This window comes from Sebastes umbrosus, chromosome 17 (genome assembly GCF_015220745.1).
Source record: "Sebastes umbrosus isolate fSebUmb1 chromosome 17, fSebUmb1.pri, whole genome shotgun sequence".
NCBI lineage: Eukaryota > Metazoa > Chordata > Actinopteri > Perciformes > Sebastidae > Sebastes > Sebastes umbrosus.
The window spans coordinates 22,193,359-22,207,381 of record NC_051285.1 but is presented as its reverse complement, the minus strand read 5'-3'; the positions used below and the strand labels follow the sequence as shown (position 1 = coordinate 22,207,381).

The 14,023-nt window shown below is 41.0% G+C and overlaps 2 protein-coding genes across 8 annotated transcripts; one reads left to right on the top strand and one right to left on the bottom strand.

Moving 5' to 3' along the window:
- Positions 1–149: 149 nt before the first annotated feature.
- LOC119476099 lies at positions 150–4,708 on the top strand. Of its 7 annotated transcripts, none has more exons than XM_037749299.1 (7): positions 150–225; positions 1,313–1,388; positions 1,577–1,729; positions 1,872–2,199; positions 2,765–2,923; positions 3,458–3,553; positions 3,894–4,708. In XM_037749299.1, exons 4-7 carry the CDS (start codon positions 2,098–2,100, stop codon positions 4,203–4,205), a joined length of 669 nt encoding a protein of 222 aa, XP_037605227.1. In that variant the 5' UTR covers positions 150–225; positions 1,313–1,388; positions 1,577–1,729; positions 1,872–2,097; the 3' UTR covers positions 4,206–4,708. The 7 variants fall into 7 exon arrangements, with proteins under 7 accessions (XP_037605227.1, XP_037605228.1, XP_037605229.1 ...); XM_037749300.1 differs by having other exon boundaries at positions 177–225; positions 1,289–1,388; XM_037749301.1 differs by lacking the exon at positions 150–225 and adding an exon at positions 433–451.
- A 1,827-nt stretch (positions 4,709–6,535) lies between these two features.
- Positions 6,536–11,753, bottom strand: LOC119476098 (trimethyllysine dioxygenase, mitochondrial-like). The gene is made up of 7 exons (XM_037749296.1): positions 11,485–11,753; positions 11,226–11,402; positions 7,955–8,234; positions 7,715–7,834; positions 7,229–7,465; positions 6,954–7,092; positions 6,536–6,781 (listed from the first exon to the last, which is right to left on the bottom strand). The coding sequence occupies exons 1-7, from the start codon at positions 11,648–11,650 to the stop codon at positions 6,650–6,652; spliced, it is 1,251 nt and encodes a 416-aa protein (XP_037605224.1). The 5' UTR covers positions 11,651–11,753; the 3' UTR covers positions 6,536–6,649.
- Positions 11,754–14,023: the final 2,270 nt, after the last annotated feature.

The window sequence follows — 14,023 nt, the reverse complement described above, 5'->3', positions numbered from 1 at the left end:
GACATTAAGTTGGCGTCAAAACCATTAAATGAGTTCATAATACTTCTATCTTTCAGTTGTGAACACAGACTGTAGGTTGCAAGTCAACACAAGGGGCGAAAGTTCAGATAACTCTCGTGTCTTTGTTGTGAATGGAGGGAAAGACAACTTTCAGAGTTGACGCTTGAAGTACTCCGCCCCCCAGTCTGTCTGTCTGCACCGGAGCTCCAGGCTGACTCCACACAGGTAAGATTAACTTATTTTTCGTTTGATATAGTTGAAATTGTGTCATATTTGTATTCAGAGTTATATGGTGTGATACATTAACAGATACGGTAGATATTACCATGACAACAGTTCACTTAAACACTAGTAACGTTAGCTTAGTTAAGGACAGCTAGCAACTAGCTGATGCTAGCGAGGCTTGTATGGACCAGAAGCTTTCAAACAGGGAGGACGATGTTTCTGACTGGTTAGTCTGAATAGTATTAATGTGATGTAACGTTACGGTACCGTGTGGTTACAGTATTACAGTTAGAGGGGTAGTTAGCTGCGTCCACATGTCAACGGCTAAACTGCGCTAACCGTTAAGCTGTTAATGCTAACGGGACATTGTGGTGATTCTAGACGGTGTTGATGAGTAACGGTAGTGTTGGTGAGTAACTGGTTGTAACGGTAGTGTTGTTGTTTGAACTAAAGTATACGTTAGTTAGCTGAACGCTTCGTGTCTTAACTAGAAAGCCACTAGGAGAGTTTAGACCTCCTCAAGGACAAAGGCCCGTCGCCCGTAGCGGCCACAGTCAAGTCCGTCCGTCCGTCTTCCGCCCCCCTCCGGTTAAACACTATTAGCTCTCTCAGCATTATTGCCTCAGATGCACTGACACAACGGGCCGATGGTCGACCGACGGACAGTTTGGGGCCGTCGGTGAGCGTCCGTCGGCCTTGTTTTTACGGTGTGCCCCACAATTAGCTCTGTTAGCTCTATTAGCTCTGTTAGCTCCGTTAGCCCGGCTAGCCACCGCCATTTCGGCTCTGCATCTCCATGTTTGGTTGTGAGGTCAGAGTGGAGCAGTGGAGAGCCATGTGCAGACTCTTTGCATAAGCTATTCTAAAAATTATAACTTCATAACTCCAAATGAATGGGACAGAATATTGTATTAAATTTGTCAAAATACTGTCAATTCCAGAGAGCAGTCTACTCTTTACAATTACATTAAATTGATATGTTTAAAACTTATTAAGAACCTGTTTGAGCGAAATTAACCACATCATTAATTATTCTTCCACTGCCTGCTTTGCTAATTTCCAGCAAATTGTCACCTTTGTCTTTCAGATTGAAATGAATGCAGTCACAGAAACCTTTCCGGATTTTGCTGCTTTGGTCCATTGGTGGAATTATGGACAATGAGGTTTGAGTGAAAACACACTTTTTTCAATAAGACTGAGCAAAAAATGTGCTTCTCATGCTGTCCACAAAACACCAGCAGATGATGGCATGCCAATTTGATAACCAAAGTCTTTTCAAGCCAGTGTTACATGTGGAGAAAGTAACTGACATCAAAACACCTTCTTTAGATGATGTCCTTTTGCATTTTAGGTCTTTCAAGCTTGTGGAGAACATCTATGCAGACACTGAGATTTTCGATCCTGAGGCTCTCAACAACCATCATCCATTGACTGCATACACAGTGGGAGGGAAGATACTGGTGACCCCAAAAGTGTGCCTGCTGCATTGAAGGGACGCAGAATGGTGAGTATACTGATTGCTCTTCATAGATTGAGTCTGTTGCTTCTGCTCTCGTCAATAGGCACCCCTGTCTTTAAGAACCGGGCAGTGTAACGGGGTATGATGGATGGAAAATGAGCATAAAATACAAACTTGGTAATTACAGGTCCAAGCTACGTAACGCAGGCTGCATTGAGGTCAGCATTAACCGGAGAAGAAGCGGTGAAGATGATGGTGCAGGTCCTTCTTTGAAGAGAGCAAAGCGAGGGGAGATTAACTATGTTCCTGACCACCCAGATACCCATACTGATGACTCGCTGGAGGAGGAAAGACTAGCTCTGGTTGAGGAGTTAAAGAAGAGGAATAAGAATGTTGCACTCATAAAGCAACAGATGGAGGTGACATTCTCCCTGAGGCGCAAGGAGATTGTGGAGCTAGTGCCTATGGTGTCAGAGGTTCAGGAGCGGTGGCCTGCTCTGTTTTACGAGGCAGAGGTAAGCGGCTGAGCAAATAATATATTATGTTGTGTTTCAGATTTAGTCTTTGCAAAATAAGAATCTGAAGTTGTTTACTTCCGTTAACCCTCATCCTACCAACTGGGGTACTGGCAGACCCCAAAGGTATACTTTTTGTCATATCTCACATGCTTTGTTCTATCATTTAAATTTTTCATCACTTTGTCAATCAATTTGTTCCTTATGACTTCATATCATTGTTTTCTGTTTTAATTAGTGATTTTTAAAAATACCAATGTATTGGGGTCCTGGGGGTCCCACCAAAAGCACCCAATTGCAGCATATGCAGTTAAAATAGGTAAAATATAATAGATAAATCAAATGTTTGCCATGGGTCCTAATTTATTATTAGTTTATTACACACAATAATGTTTTGAGATGGCATAAGTTAACATGGTGCTATGATGGTTGTTTCTTACAGTAGATTATTCTTGTGGTCCCCAGGATGAGGGTTAATAAAATACATATTTTAACATGAGGATGATGTTGAAATTGTATTGACTTTGTATTTGACATTTACGTTTGCTGTTCTGTTCTTCAACAGATCAGGGAAGAGTTTCTTCGGATCACCAACAAGGACCTAATAGACAACTTCGGAGCAGCCATTAATCAGCACACTCCTAGGCTCCTTAAACTCTATCGGGCTAGGCGGACAGCTTTCCCGCCTGAGATGGATCAACTCCTTAACAGACTGGATGAAGAGGTGAATTTTTAGACTTAATAATCTCATTATTCTTGACATTATGGAAATAAATGTATAAAAAGGATTTTTTTTTTTTTATAAAGCTGCACTAATCAATATTTTTAAATAAACAATGGGTCAAATTTAAGGTGTTGCTCATAGTGACAAACCATCAGAATAACCCCACTGTACACTACCTAAGGGACAGACAAAGATAGCGACAAGGTGGTGAAGAAAGTGGAACACCTAACAGCTAAAAAGCCAGCTATTTATATCAGTTAAAAGGAGTAAATCTTAGACTTTCATTCAACAGGTATTTGCTGGATGTGGAAGAGGACAGCTGTTTGCCACATAATCAACCTTATAAGGCCATAATATATATTAAGTGTGTGATTGTTTCAGTCTGTTGAGTCCTGCACCTAAGTGGGCAAAATAAATAAAAAAATAAATGCAGCTTTAACACAAACTGTGAAGCATGTTTCCATGTTTGTTCTTAGCTTTCTTCATGTTAGTTACATCTTGGTGTAATTTTTCTTCCAACCCTTTATGTTTCAGACATCTGACATCACAGTACATCGACACACTGCAGCCTTGAAGGGCCTCCCCTTGTATCTCCGTGACAGTCACGAGAAGCTGTTCAGGAACTGTCTGGTGAGTGGTTATTAGTAGAAAAAGTAAATATTTATTATTATTCTGTTATTAAAAATAGACTCTCTTTGACTTCAACCTTTGCCTCTCTGCCATTTTGTCCCATTCTAGTCTATCCATCCCAGTGTCCTCCTTGTTTTCTTTATCTGTCCCAATGCCCACAGCGTCTTCAAGAGTTGTACTTTGCTGGCTATTACTTGATGTAATTTCTTTCATGTATATGGGGGTTAATTTTTTGGTTGCGGGGTATGAGATGGAAATATTTAACCCTAAGATGATTCCTTAGGTTGTCTAGTTTTATATGAGACAGTATCTTCACTCATTTTCTGTCTGTCATCACAAGGCCACTGACCCAGAAGAGGAGCAGACGAAGGGCCTCATCGTGGGTATCCTCACTGTGTTGGAGGATGATGACAGTTCAGCTCCTGCAACAGTCATTAATGTTGCTGTTGTTGTAGAAGAAGACATCGTCCTCCAGGATCTCCCTGACCTGCCAACGGCTTTTGCTTACCTCTTTGGGCTGATCTACGCTTTAAACCTCCAGTACCCAAAAGAACTGAGGTACACATTTGAAACCATTCAGAAAGTTTTCATGGAACTTGGAACTGATCTCTCTGCAAGGGTCCGATCCTTCAAAAACAAACTCCTTCAGTGAATCCACCGAGTTAGCTGATAATGTTGGGTCTGGGACAGTTTTGAATTGCAGAGGTTCCTGTTGCCCCTTGTAGAATGATGTAAATCTCCGTTGCCTGAGATGGATCCCCCTCTACCTCTTCTGCTTTTAAGTTCACTCTCTCCACCTCTCTTCTCCCTTTTCCTGTTTCTCCATTTCTCTCGCCATCTTCTTTCCTCTCTCAATCGGTCACCTTAACTTGTCTAACTTTCTTACTTAATTTGCATATTCTCCCGTTCTCACTCAAATTCTGACCTCTAAAACTCTCCCCTTCTGTCCAGCCAACACGATAACTGTCTCTCTGCAACTCACAAACTCTTATCTACCTCTAACTCCTCTTCTATGTCTCCCTACCTGCCCATCTCTTGCGCTCCAACGTGCCTGAATGCTTTTATCCTATACATTTATCCTGCACCTTACTGGATATTGTTAACCACGTTACTTATGTTAAGATTGAATAGTGTGTAAATTGATGACACACACAATTGGGCTACCTTGGTATTTTATTGTTAAACAGTTTTATTAGATTGACAGTTCTGGATCACAATTGTTCTGTTTGGAGTTCCATTTCAACCCATGAGCTACTTCTTGTGGTAACTCTGAATCTTCTTATGTTTTGTATTTTATCATGGTTTATTACACGGCGTTGTTGAATACTCGATTCTGATTGGTCAATCACGGCGTTCTGCGGTCTGTTATTTCTTTATAGCAGACCTTTGCTATGGGCGCAGCTCTGATGTTAGACTCTGACAGTCCGTTTTGTGTCAAATTATTGATTTCTTCAGTAAGTAACTGTGTAATAAGCGGGATAATGTACAGCTAGTGGGTCATTGTTGTGAAAGAATCCCCTTCAGTGCGATGCCGCTCAACGTTCCTTTCACAACAATGACCGGCTCGCTGTACATTATCCCTTACGTAGACGAGTGTACTGTTTTTAGTAGTCTCACTGTCGAAGTGCTGACTTTTCCCTTTTAACTTTATCTTGCTAAGCTCACAACTGCTACCTCATTGTATTATGGTGTTCAATATGTGATTCATACTAGTATATAATGTTAAAACACAACTTAAGTGCTTCATGTTATTTAAGTGCTAAGACTGGGACAGTTGTGGGTCTCAGCAGTTACTTGGCCTTGTTCTAAAGGATTGGATAGGCTGTGTTTTAATGATTAAAAAAAGAAGTTTTGAAGGTAGATGTTGCATCTGTAATTATTTATACATTTGATGGGTAGTTATTGGTCCTAATTTATATATTTGACTTACCTTAACTGTTGCAGTGCACAATTTGAAGTTACTCTAACCTATTCCACTAAATTAACTCAACTGAAATTAAGTGGGTACTATGTACAGGTTTAAGTTACTGCAACTTGAGTTGAGTTAACAGAAGTAAGGATTCAAAGTTGTTACAATATGAAATTATAAGTTACTGCAACTTGAGTTGAGTTGACGGAAATAAGGATTCAAAGTTGTTACAATATGAAATTATAAGTTACTGCAACTTGAGTTGAGTTAACAGAAATGAGAATTGAAAGTTGAGCAAACTCAAAAGCAAAACTTAAAATGTTATGTTTAATTGCCCAACTTAAAATTCTGCTGAAGTTTGTTACCTTACAATTTTGAGTTCTGCTAGCTTTTTTTTTTTTACAGTGTAGGTGTACTATCGTTTCACATACTTTAGTGTGAATATACAGTAGTATGAATCTTTTCGGACGCACTGAACTGTAATTTACGACGTGTAACCATGGTAACCCGTGCCAACCTCATTTGACCAAAACGACGGTTTGTGAGAATCAAAGTCTGAGTTCATTTAAATTATATATTACGCCTATAGCAAAGTGAAATTTTATACTTGCAGTTAAATTGAAGCGTTGTTGACGTTACAGAGCTGTCCGTCAACGTACTCACTTACTCATTCGGTCCACCACATAGATCAAAATATCTCACCTATTACTGGATAGATTGCCGTGATATTGTGTACACACATTCATGATACCCAGACGATGACTTCAAGTCAAAAGTATTTCAAAAACAACTGACATTCGTTTACATCGTTTAGTGCTAATTAGCTGTAACTTACTGTGATTTGATAACGTATACATTATTTGTTTCAAGTGTAATTCAGAAGACATTCACAACTTGTGTTGTTTTTATATTGTTTTATCTGTCTATGTTTTAATTGATTCTTGTAAGGTGTCCTTGGGTGTCCAGAAAGGCGCCACTAAATAAAATGTATTATTATTATATTATTTTTGCAACCAGAGGAGTCGCCCCCTGCTGGCTATTAGAAAGAATGCAAGTTTAAGGCACTTCCACATTGGCTTCACTTTTCAGACCCGGAGGTTGCCCAGTAGTAGAGGGACAATAAATGAACCGTGAATCTTTAGGCTAACTGATACGGCACAGAGGTGAAGGGACCTTCATGTCCAGGATCAGGCCTGCAGACCGAAGCTGCGTGCAGAGCTGAGGACGTCGTCTCTGGTCAGATAGCATCCACAGAGCTGCCTCAGGCCGGTGTAAGCTTCCCTCCCGTGCAAGACACGCTGGTTGTCTATGAAAATCACCTCATGAAGAAAAGAGAGGATAAAATCCTTAGATTATACTGAATTACATCAGTATCTTTTCAATTGTCCTAAAGCTGTCAAATGAATTGATTGAAAATGACATATGGAGAAGCATTTATAAATTTTTGTTTTGTGGCTTGGGGGCGTTTCTGAATGCAATCCTTTTACTTACTTTCCCTGGAGACAGTTTCACCCACAGCTCATTCTCTGGCCGCCTTAGTTCTGTTGTCAACTCTCGATGCGCAACATACCATCGCTGAATAAGGTCATGGGGCATTGTGTTTATCACTGATCGTTTATAGTTGTTGTATCTGTTGAAAAAATCATACCATCATCCATACCATCATTTCATCATACCTTTAAAACGACAGAATATTCCTTTAAAAATAGCCTTGATATTACATTTACGCAAGGGTAGCAATGAATAACTAAATAGCTCTGACATACCGGATCAGGTACATTTCATTGTTCCAGGGATAGACGTTGAGCACGGGGCTGACGCCTATCAGGTGGTTTTGGTGGTTGTCCAAGTTTTCAATGAACTCATGCCTGATGGGCACGCTGGCGAGCAGCTCAAAGTTTTCTGGAGACTGCTGGCGTACTTTTTCTGCAGCGTAGAACCCATCCACAAATAGCGTCCTTCCCCCAGTACCCTCATGCTTGAGGCAGTGTAAAACCTGGATTCTGCAACAGGCAATTAGAAAATGAGTTAGAAAATGCAACTTTTCTTGAGTTTTGTTTAAACGACTAGTGTGTAACATTTTGGAGGATCCGTTAGCAGAAATGGAATATGATATGTTTCCACATGAGCACCGAACGGTCAAACCGAACACTGTAGCGAGAGCCATTCGCATTTTCAGGTTACCTGAAGGCCACCGCAGTTCTAAGATATATCCAGATTAAAACTGCTCAGTTCATCTCTGCTGCACCTACCCACATGGTTCCTGCAAGTACGAGGTGTCAGTGTGACGGTCCAGGGCCACCAGGCTGAAGGCCTCGTCTCCTCTGGCGAAATCTGAAGTTAAAGTCCATATTCTTCCATATGTAGTCTCCCTTGTGGTTCAGTAACACAAAAAAACACAAGTGGATTAGGAATAAGTGGACAGGGATGAATGTCATTAGAAGGAGACAAAGTTTCACAGTAGCAAAAAGCCCAAGAGAAGCTCTTAATACCTGATGAGACCGACTCTCTGGGTCACTGCCTCTGTGGCCTCCACTGTAGCCGGGACATCATCGACAAAAGCGACCCCGTACAGAAGATAGTTTTGAAGAAACTTCTTTACTTCAACATCGCAGCTCATAAAAATGTCCCATTTGGCAGAGGGTATGTTTGCGTTTTTATAGATGTCTGAATTCCAGAGGACGCGTGGCTGGATGGTGTTCTGCTTCTGTCCTTCATAGCTGTTCTCAGCCAGCCAGCCGAGGCTGTACTGTGACACGTGACCTCCATGCCCTGGGATACAGAAATGGAAAATATTGTTATCAGATACAATTAATGGGAATTGAATTAAATACTATGCATGACCTGATTTTGACTCATCTTAATTAAGTATTTATGAAAGGTTAAAGAGGACCTATTACCCTTTCGTGCTTTTCCCCTTTCCTTTAGTGTGACATATAGTGTGCTGTCCCTTGCCTCATCTAGATTCTATCCACATTGTTTTTTATGTCCATACGGCTCCAGGAGCAGCGTTGTGAATCGCCCAGAGAATCTGATATGGGGAGGGCAGAATATAGTACTGGTAGCTTGTGCCGGTACGCAAGAAATAGTACGCCAAGGAGTTACATGTAGAAATGCCGGTATTGCGTACCCCTGAGGGCCGGCCCACTTTGGGCACTGCCTTACACATGAAAGAATGATCTCTATCTCTTCCACACAGTGAGGCATACAGCTTATTAATTAAACACTGGTATTGGATCAGTACTCTGTATCGGTCGATACCCAAAGCCCATATCGCTATCGGGACTGAAAAAGTCAGATCGGTGCATCCCTACATATAGCAAACCAAATCTGTGAGGGCCAATGTTCATGGATAAGATGTGCACCCCCAGACTCGGCTGATCTTGAATATGCACCACTACGCTGTGTATATGCCAGTATGCCCGCAGGAATAGGTGCATCATCAACTGTCTTGAGGCTGGCAGGTCCCTATTTGTCAGTTAACATAAGATTCAGTGCTGCTCTTGTGCATAAATGAAAACACTGTAACATCCTAGGAGCCCACAGGAAGGCGTCAGTCAGTCTGGGACAACTCTGAGTAGCATAAGCCAGACAGACACAGTCCACAGCGAGAAAGCACAAGCATCTCCAAGCTGCACTGTTCATAAAAGATGTTGCAATTCAACGGTTGCTGATAGAGGTTGACATACTGTATAAATGCAAGTTACATAATGATCAATTTAAGTGTGAATATCTTTTTTATGGCACTCGATGGAAGAAGTCCAGGTAGGAGTGTAGAAAGCAAAACAGTAAAATAAAGTAGATATCTGAAAGTACAAACGGGGATGCAGGAGGTGCACGAGACATCACCGAAACCCGCTTGGAAATTGGTTGGGCGCACTTTGGCCCGACTCCAGAGTTGGTCCATCTCGGTTGCGACTTGGCACAACTCACAGCTAAAGCTGTTAATGGGAATGCAAATCACGGCCAAATGGGAATGCCCTATATGGGTTCCTCCCCACATTCAAGGATATTCATTGTTTTATTTATGTGCCCCCCACCCTCCACCCCAGTTCTACGCCCCTGGATCTTCTAGCATTACCTGACCGCACCCTCAGGATTAACTGACACACAGTCTATCTGAACTCAAATCACCACCACCAGAGGGAAAAGTCCACTTCACTTGTAATGATAATGTGATCTAATGTTTGACTCATGTTGTTACATTGTAAACCAACCAGTTCTGCTACATAGTGTACTAAACTGGCCCAGGGTCTTCTGTGTCAGTTAGTTTGGGGACAAGGCAAGGCAAGGCAAGGCAAGGCTTGCACATTTCAACAACAGGGCAATTCAAAGTGCTTTACATAAACATTCAAGAACATTGCGACAAAATGCAAAAGAACATTAAGAAATAATTAAAACAGTTATAAAAACATATAAACATTAAAACATTAAAGATTAGAAAATAAAAACAAGCTAAAAATAAAAGCCAGGATAGAAGCTAAAATAGCATAAAACACAAAAGAGTAAAAGCTCTTGTGCAGTATCAGATCATTATCTGGTTTAATAAAAGGCAGCCGCAAACAGGAAAGTTTTAAGCTTTGTTTTAAAAGAAGTGAGAGTTGGAGCGGTCCTGCAGGTTTCTGGGAGCTTGTTCCAGATATTTGGTGCATAAAAACTGAATGCTGCTTCTGCATGTTTAGTTCTGACTCTGGGGACACTAAGCAGACCTGATCCAGATGACCTGAGAGGTCTGGATGGTTCATAATATAGCAGAAGATCTGAAATATATTTTGGTCCTAAACCATTTAGTGCTTTGTAAACCAGCAGCAGTATTTTGAAATCAATTCTCTGAGAGACAGGGAGCCAGTGTAGAGACTTCAGAACTGGACTGATGTGATCCACTTTCTTGGTCTTAGTGAGGACTCTAGCAGCAAAGTTCTGAATCAGCTGCAGCTGTCTGATCGATTTTTTAGGAAGACCAGTAAAGACGCCGTTACAGTAGTACAGGAAAAACATGTTTTACACAATGAATCCGACCGTGCACTTACAACACGGTCGGATTCATTGTGTAAAACATGTTACATTGTAAACCAACCAGTACTGCTACATAGTGTACTATACTGGCCCAGTGTTTTCTGTGTCAGTTAGTTTGGGGGCAATTTGAATAAACAACATTTACATAAGAAGATGCACCAGATGAGCACAAAATAAACTCAAATATAGTCTTAAATGCAGCTTTTGACACAAGATCATGCAATATTGCAGGTCCGCCTTGATTGACATTGTTGGATGATCTATTATGAGTTACTGACAGTGGAATATGACTCGACAAATCATTCAAATTAGGGCTGTCAAAGTTAACGAGATAATAACGCGTTAACACAATAAATATATACATACATTTGCATAAAGCAAGCATATTTGCCCAAGTATTAAATACTTGACAAATCTCCCTTTAAGGTATATTTTGAACAGATAAAAAAATGTGCAATTAATTTGCGATTAATCGCGATTAACTATGGACAATCATGCGATTAATCACGATTAACTGTGGACAATCATTCGATTAATCATGATTAACTATGGACAATCATGCGATTAATCACGATTAACTATGGGCAATCATGCGATTAATCACGATTAACTATGGACAATCATGCCATTAATCACGATTAACTATTTGAATGGATTGACAGCCCTATTTAAAATGCTTTTCCATGACCAGAGCCTTTTTATTTCCAGATGTTCAGTTTGGTAGAACTATACTTATAACTGACTTACACGTGAGGACAAGATGGCCATCTTGAACGGTAGTATTAGCAGAACGGATGGTGAGGTCTATGCTGCCTGTGTCCAGGTTCCTCTGGTTAGTCTTGGAGTTGTATTCAGACACAGAGCGGCAGTGATCGCACAGCCACACGTAGTTCAGATGCACCCGTGTCCCTCCATAGTTGAGCACTGCATGGCAGATTTAATATGCATGAGGTTAATACTGCCTCACCAATACGCATCCATTGAGTTACAATGTATTGAAACTCACCGAGGCAGTCTTCCAGGGACTGGAAAGTTACAGAGCGTGCAGCACTGGCGCGGGTCTGCATTTCGTGTCTCCATGGCAGCTGTGAGCTTCTGCCTCCAGACAGCAGCTGAGGCTGAGCCTGTCTGATCGCAAGTCCTAATGTCCTCTTCAACGCGTCCAACATCATGAAAACATCGCGTGATGAACAAAACAGAATAAACCCCCAAACTTCCAAATGATAACCCCCAGAAGAGCAGCACCGAGCCGTCAGAGAACCGTCGCACCTCCTTTAATGCCAGGGGCACACATACAACGTCAGGAGCTTGTGGCGGCTGTGTGGCATGGTGGCTGCGTGAAACAGGCGTCAGGTGTTCACAACAGCTGCCTGTCGGCTGCATTTCTGCTGTCAGCCCTTTCTTCCTACATAGAGTTTGCCTTTTAATGGCCATTTAACTTAATGATAAATGTGATTTATATTTATTTTAGACAGAGAAAGGTTAAGAAACGTGTGGTAATTTGTAAATAATAGTAATAATCCACAATTAAAACTCTATTATATTCATTCATGGAGCTCTCCAAGTCACTCTATGTTCTAGAACACTGTCCGGCACATATTTCAGAATAAAAGCCTTGTGTTAACAAAAGAAGGAATTCGGTCCATAGAAAAAAACGCTTGAGGGCTTTTATTTTGAAATGAAAGTAGGAAGTGTTGATTTAAAAATAAGTCTTTACTTTTTTTCATCTCCGTAACATATTCTACAGATAGACTTCGAACTGTAGTAAAGTCTTGCTGGTATGATGTCAATATGCAGTCAATAGATCACCTTCACTGTCTGTGACATATTCTACAGATGTCTAGACATGGAAACTGTAGTAATGTAGCTGATATGATGTCAATATACAGTCAATAGATCACCTTCACTGTCTGTGATACTGTACCTTTAATGTGTCATATTGAGAGGCTATTGAGCTGGGGACCATACCCCTTACACTCTCAGTGGAAATCAGGTGACAGAAGTAGTGTGTGCTGCCCAACTGCTGCTCTACTATGGGAACCTGATGACTATTTGAATTAGAGGCCGAAGTGAAGCCAAAAGCTTGCTAAGCCTATTCACGAGGAGCCATGCATTAGCAGGCTGCTGGGCCGTGCTGTTAGTGGCGGATGGGATGGCTGATACAAACCTGCATGCTGGCTCCCTCTGGAGTCCTCTCTGGAAATTGGCTGCTTATCACACTCATCACCTGGCTGAATACCGCTTTCATTCTCCTTCAATTGCCAGTCTGTGCTTCACAATGAAGAGCAGTGGGGCACAGCTGTCTGTACAGAATAGCCAATACTGCACACCGGGGTATCCAAAATAAACCAGTAAATTTAATAAAACAAGAATACATCATGCATAAATCATGAGTATTATGATTTGTTATGAAGTAATCATCAGTATAATACTGTTAAAGACCCTTTCATTGCCATTCTGTTGCTTGGTCCAAGTTCACTTCCTGTCAGCTACTGCATTAACACACATTGCAACAGGAAATACAAAGGGAATCATTTAGATGTTTACGTTGTCAATAGGTGTACTATCGTTTCGCATACTTTCGTGTGAATATACAGTCGTATGAATCTTTTCAGACGCACTGAACTGTAATTTACGTTGTCCCTTCCTGAGAGCCTCCTGGCCGGTTGTCGACGTGTAACCATGGTAACCCGTGCCAACCTCATGTGACCAAAACGACGGTTTGTGAGAATCAAAGTCTGAGTTAATTTAAATGATATATTACGCCTATAGCAAAGTGAAATTGTATACTTACAGTTAAATTGAAGCGTTGTTGACGTTACAGAGCTGTCCGTCAACGTCAATTATGAATGTTGTCGTTACTGCCGCAATGCATTTTGGGATATTTATGTCGTCGTAGTGTCCAGCGTTGCATACTGTAATATTTCACTCGAAATAGTATGCAATTTGCGTACTATTGGTTTCATACTAAGGTTTCGGACATACTTAAAATACTCACATGCGTACTAAATAGCCTGTTAGTGTGGAATTTCGGACGCAACCAAGCCTTTCATCCAGGATGTTTTGTGTCCAGTGCGTCACGTTACAATCAGCTCGTTCGTGTCCCGTGTTCACAATGTTCAGTTTCATTTTTTTAAACCCAGTTCTTTCCTAAACCTAACTAAGGGGTTTGTTGCCTAATCCTAAAGTGAGGCCAAGGGTAAGAGGTTTTAATGCCTAAAATAAAGTGACGCCAAGGGGCAGTATGTGACGAGTTGGGGTGTTGGATTAGGCATTCTCTGTATTGAAGTTGAACATGTCATTGATCAATTTGAAAAGCATTCTTGTGTGTTGTTTCAGGATCTTAAAGTGTAAATTGTGTACATTTTCAATCTGAGGTAGGCTAAAGGGACTGGAACCATCAGGGAAAATAAGCAGATTTTTATAGTTATATGTAGGCCTACCCATACACTATAACACTCAGGTCTTGTTGTCAAAATAAAGTCTATGCATGTTTTTTTTATTTTGCATTTTACATCTGAAGCGTCTCTCTTGAAAAGAGATCT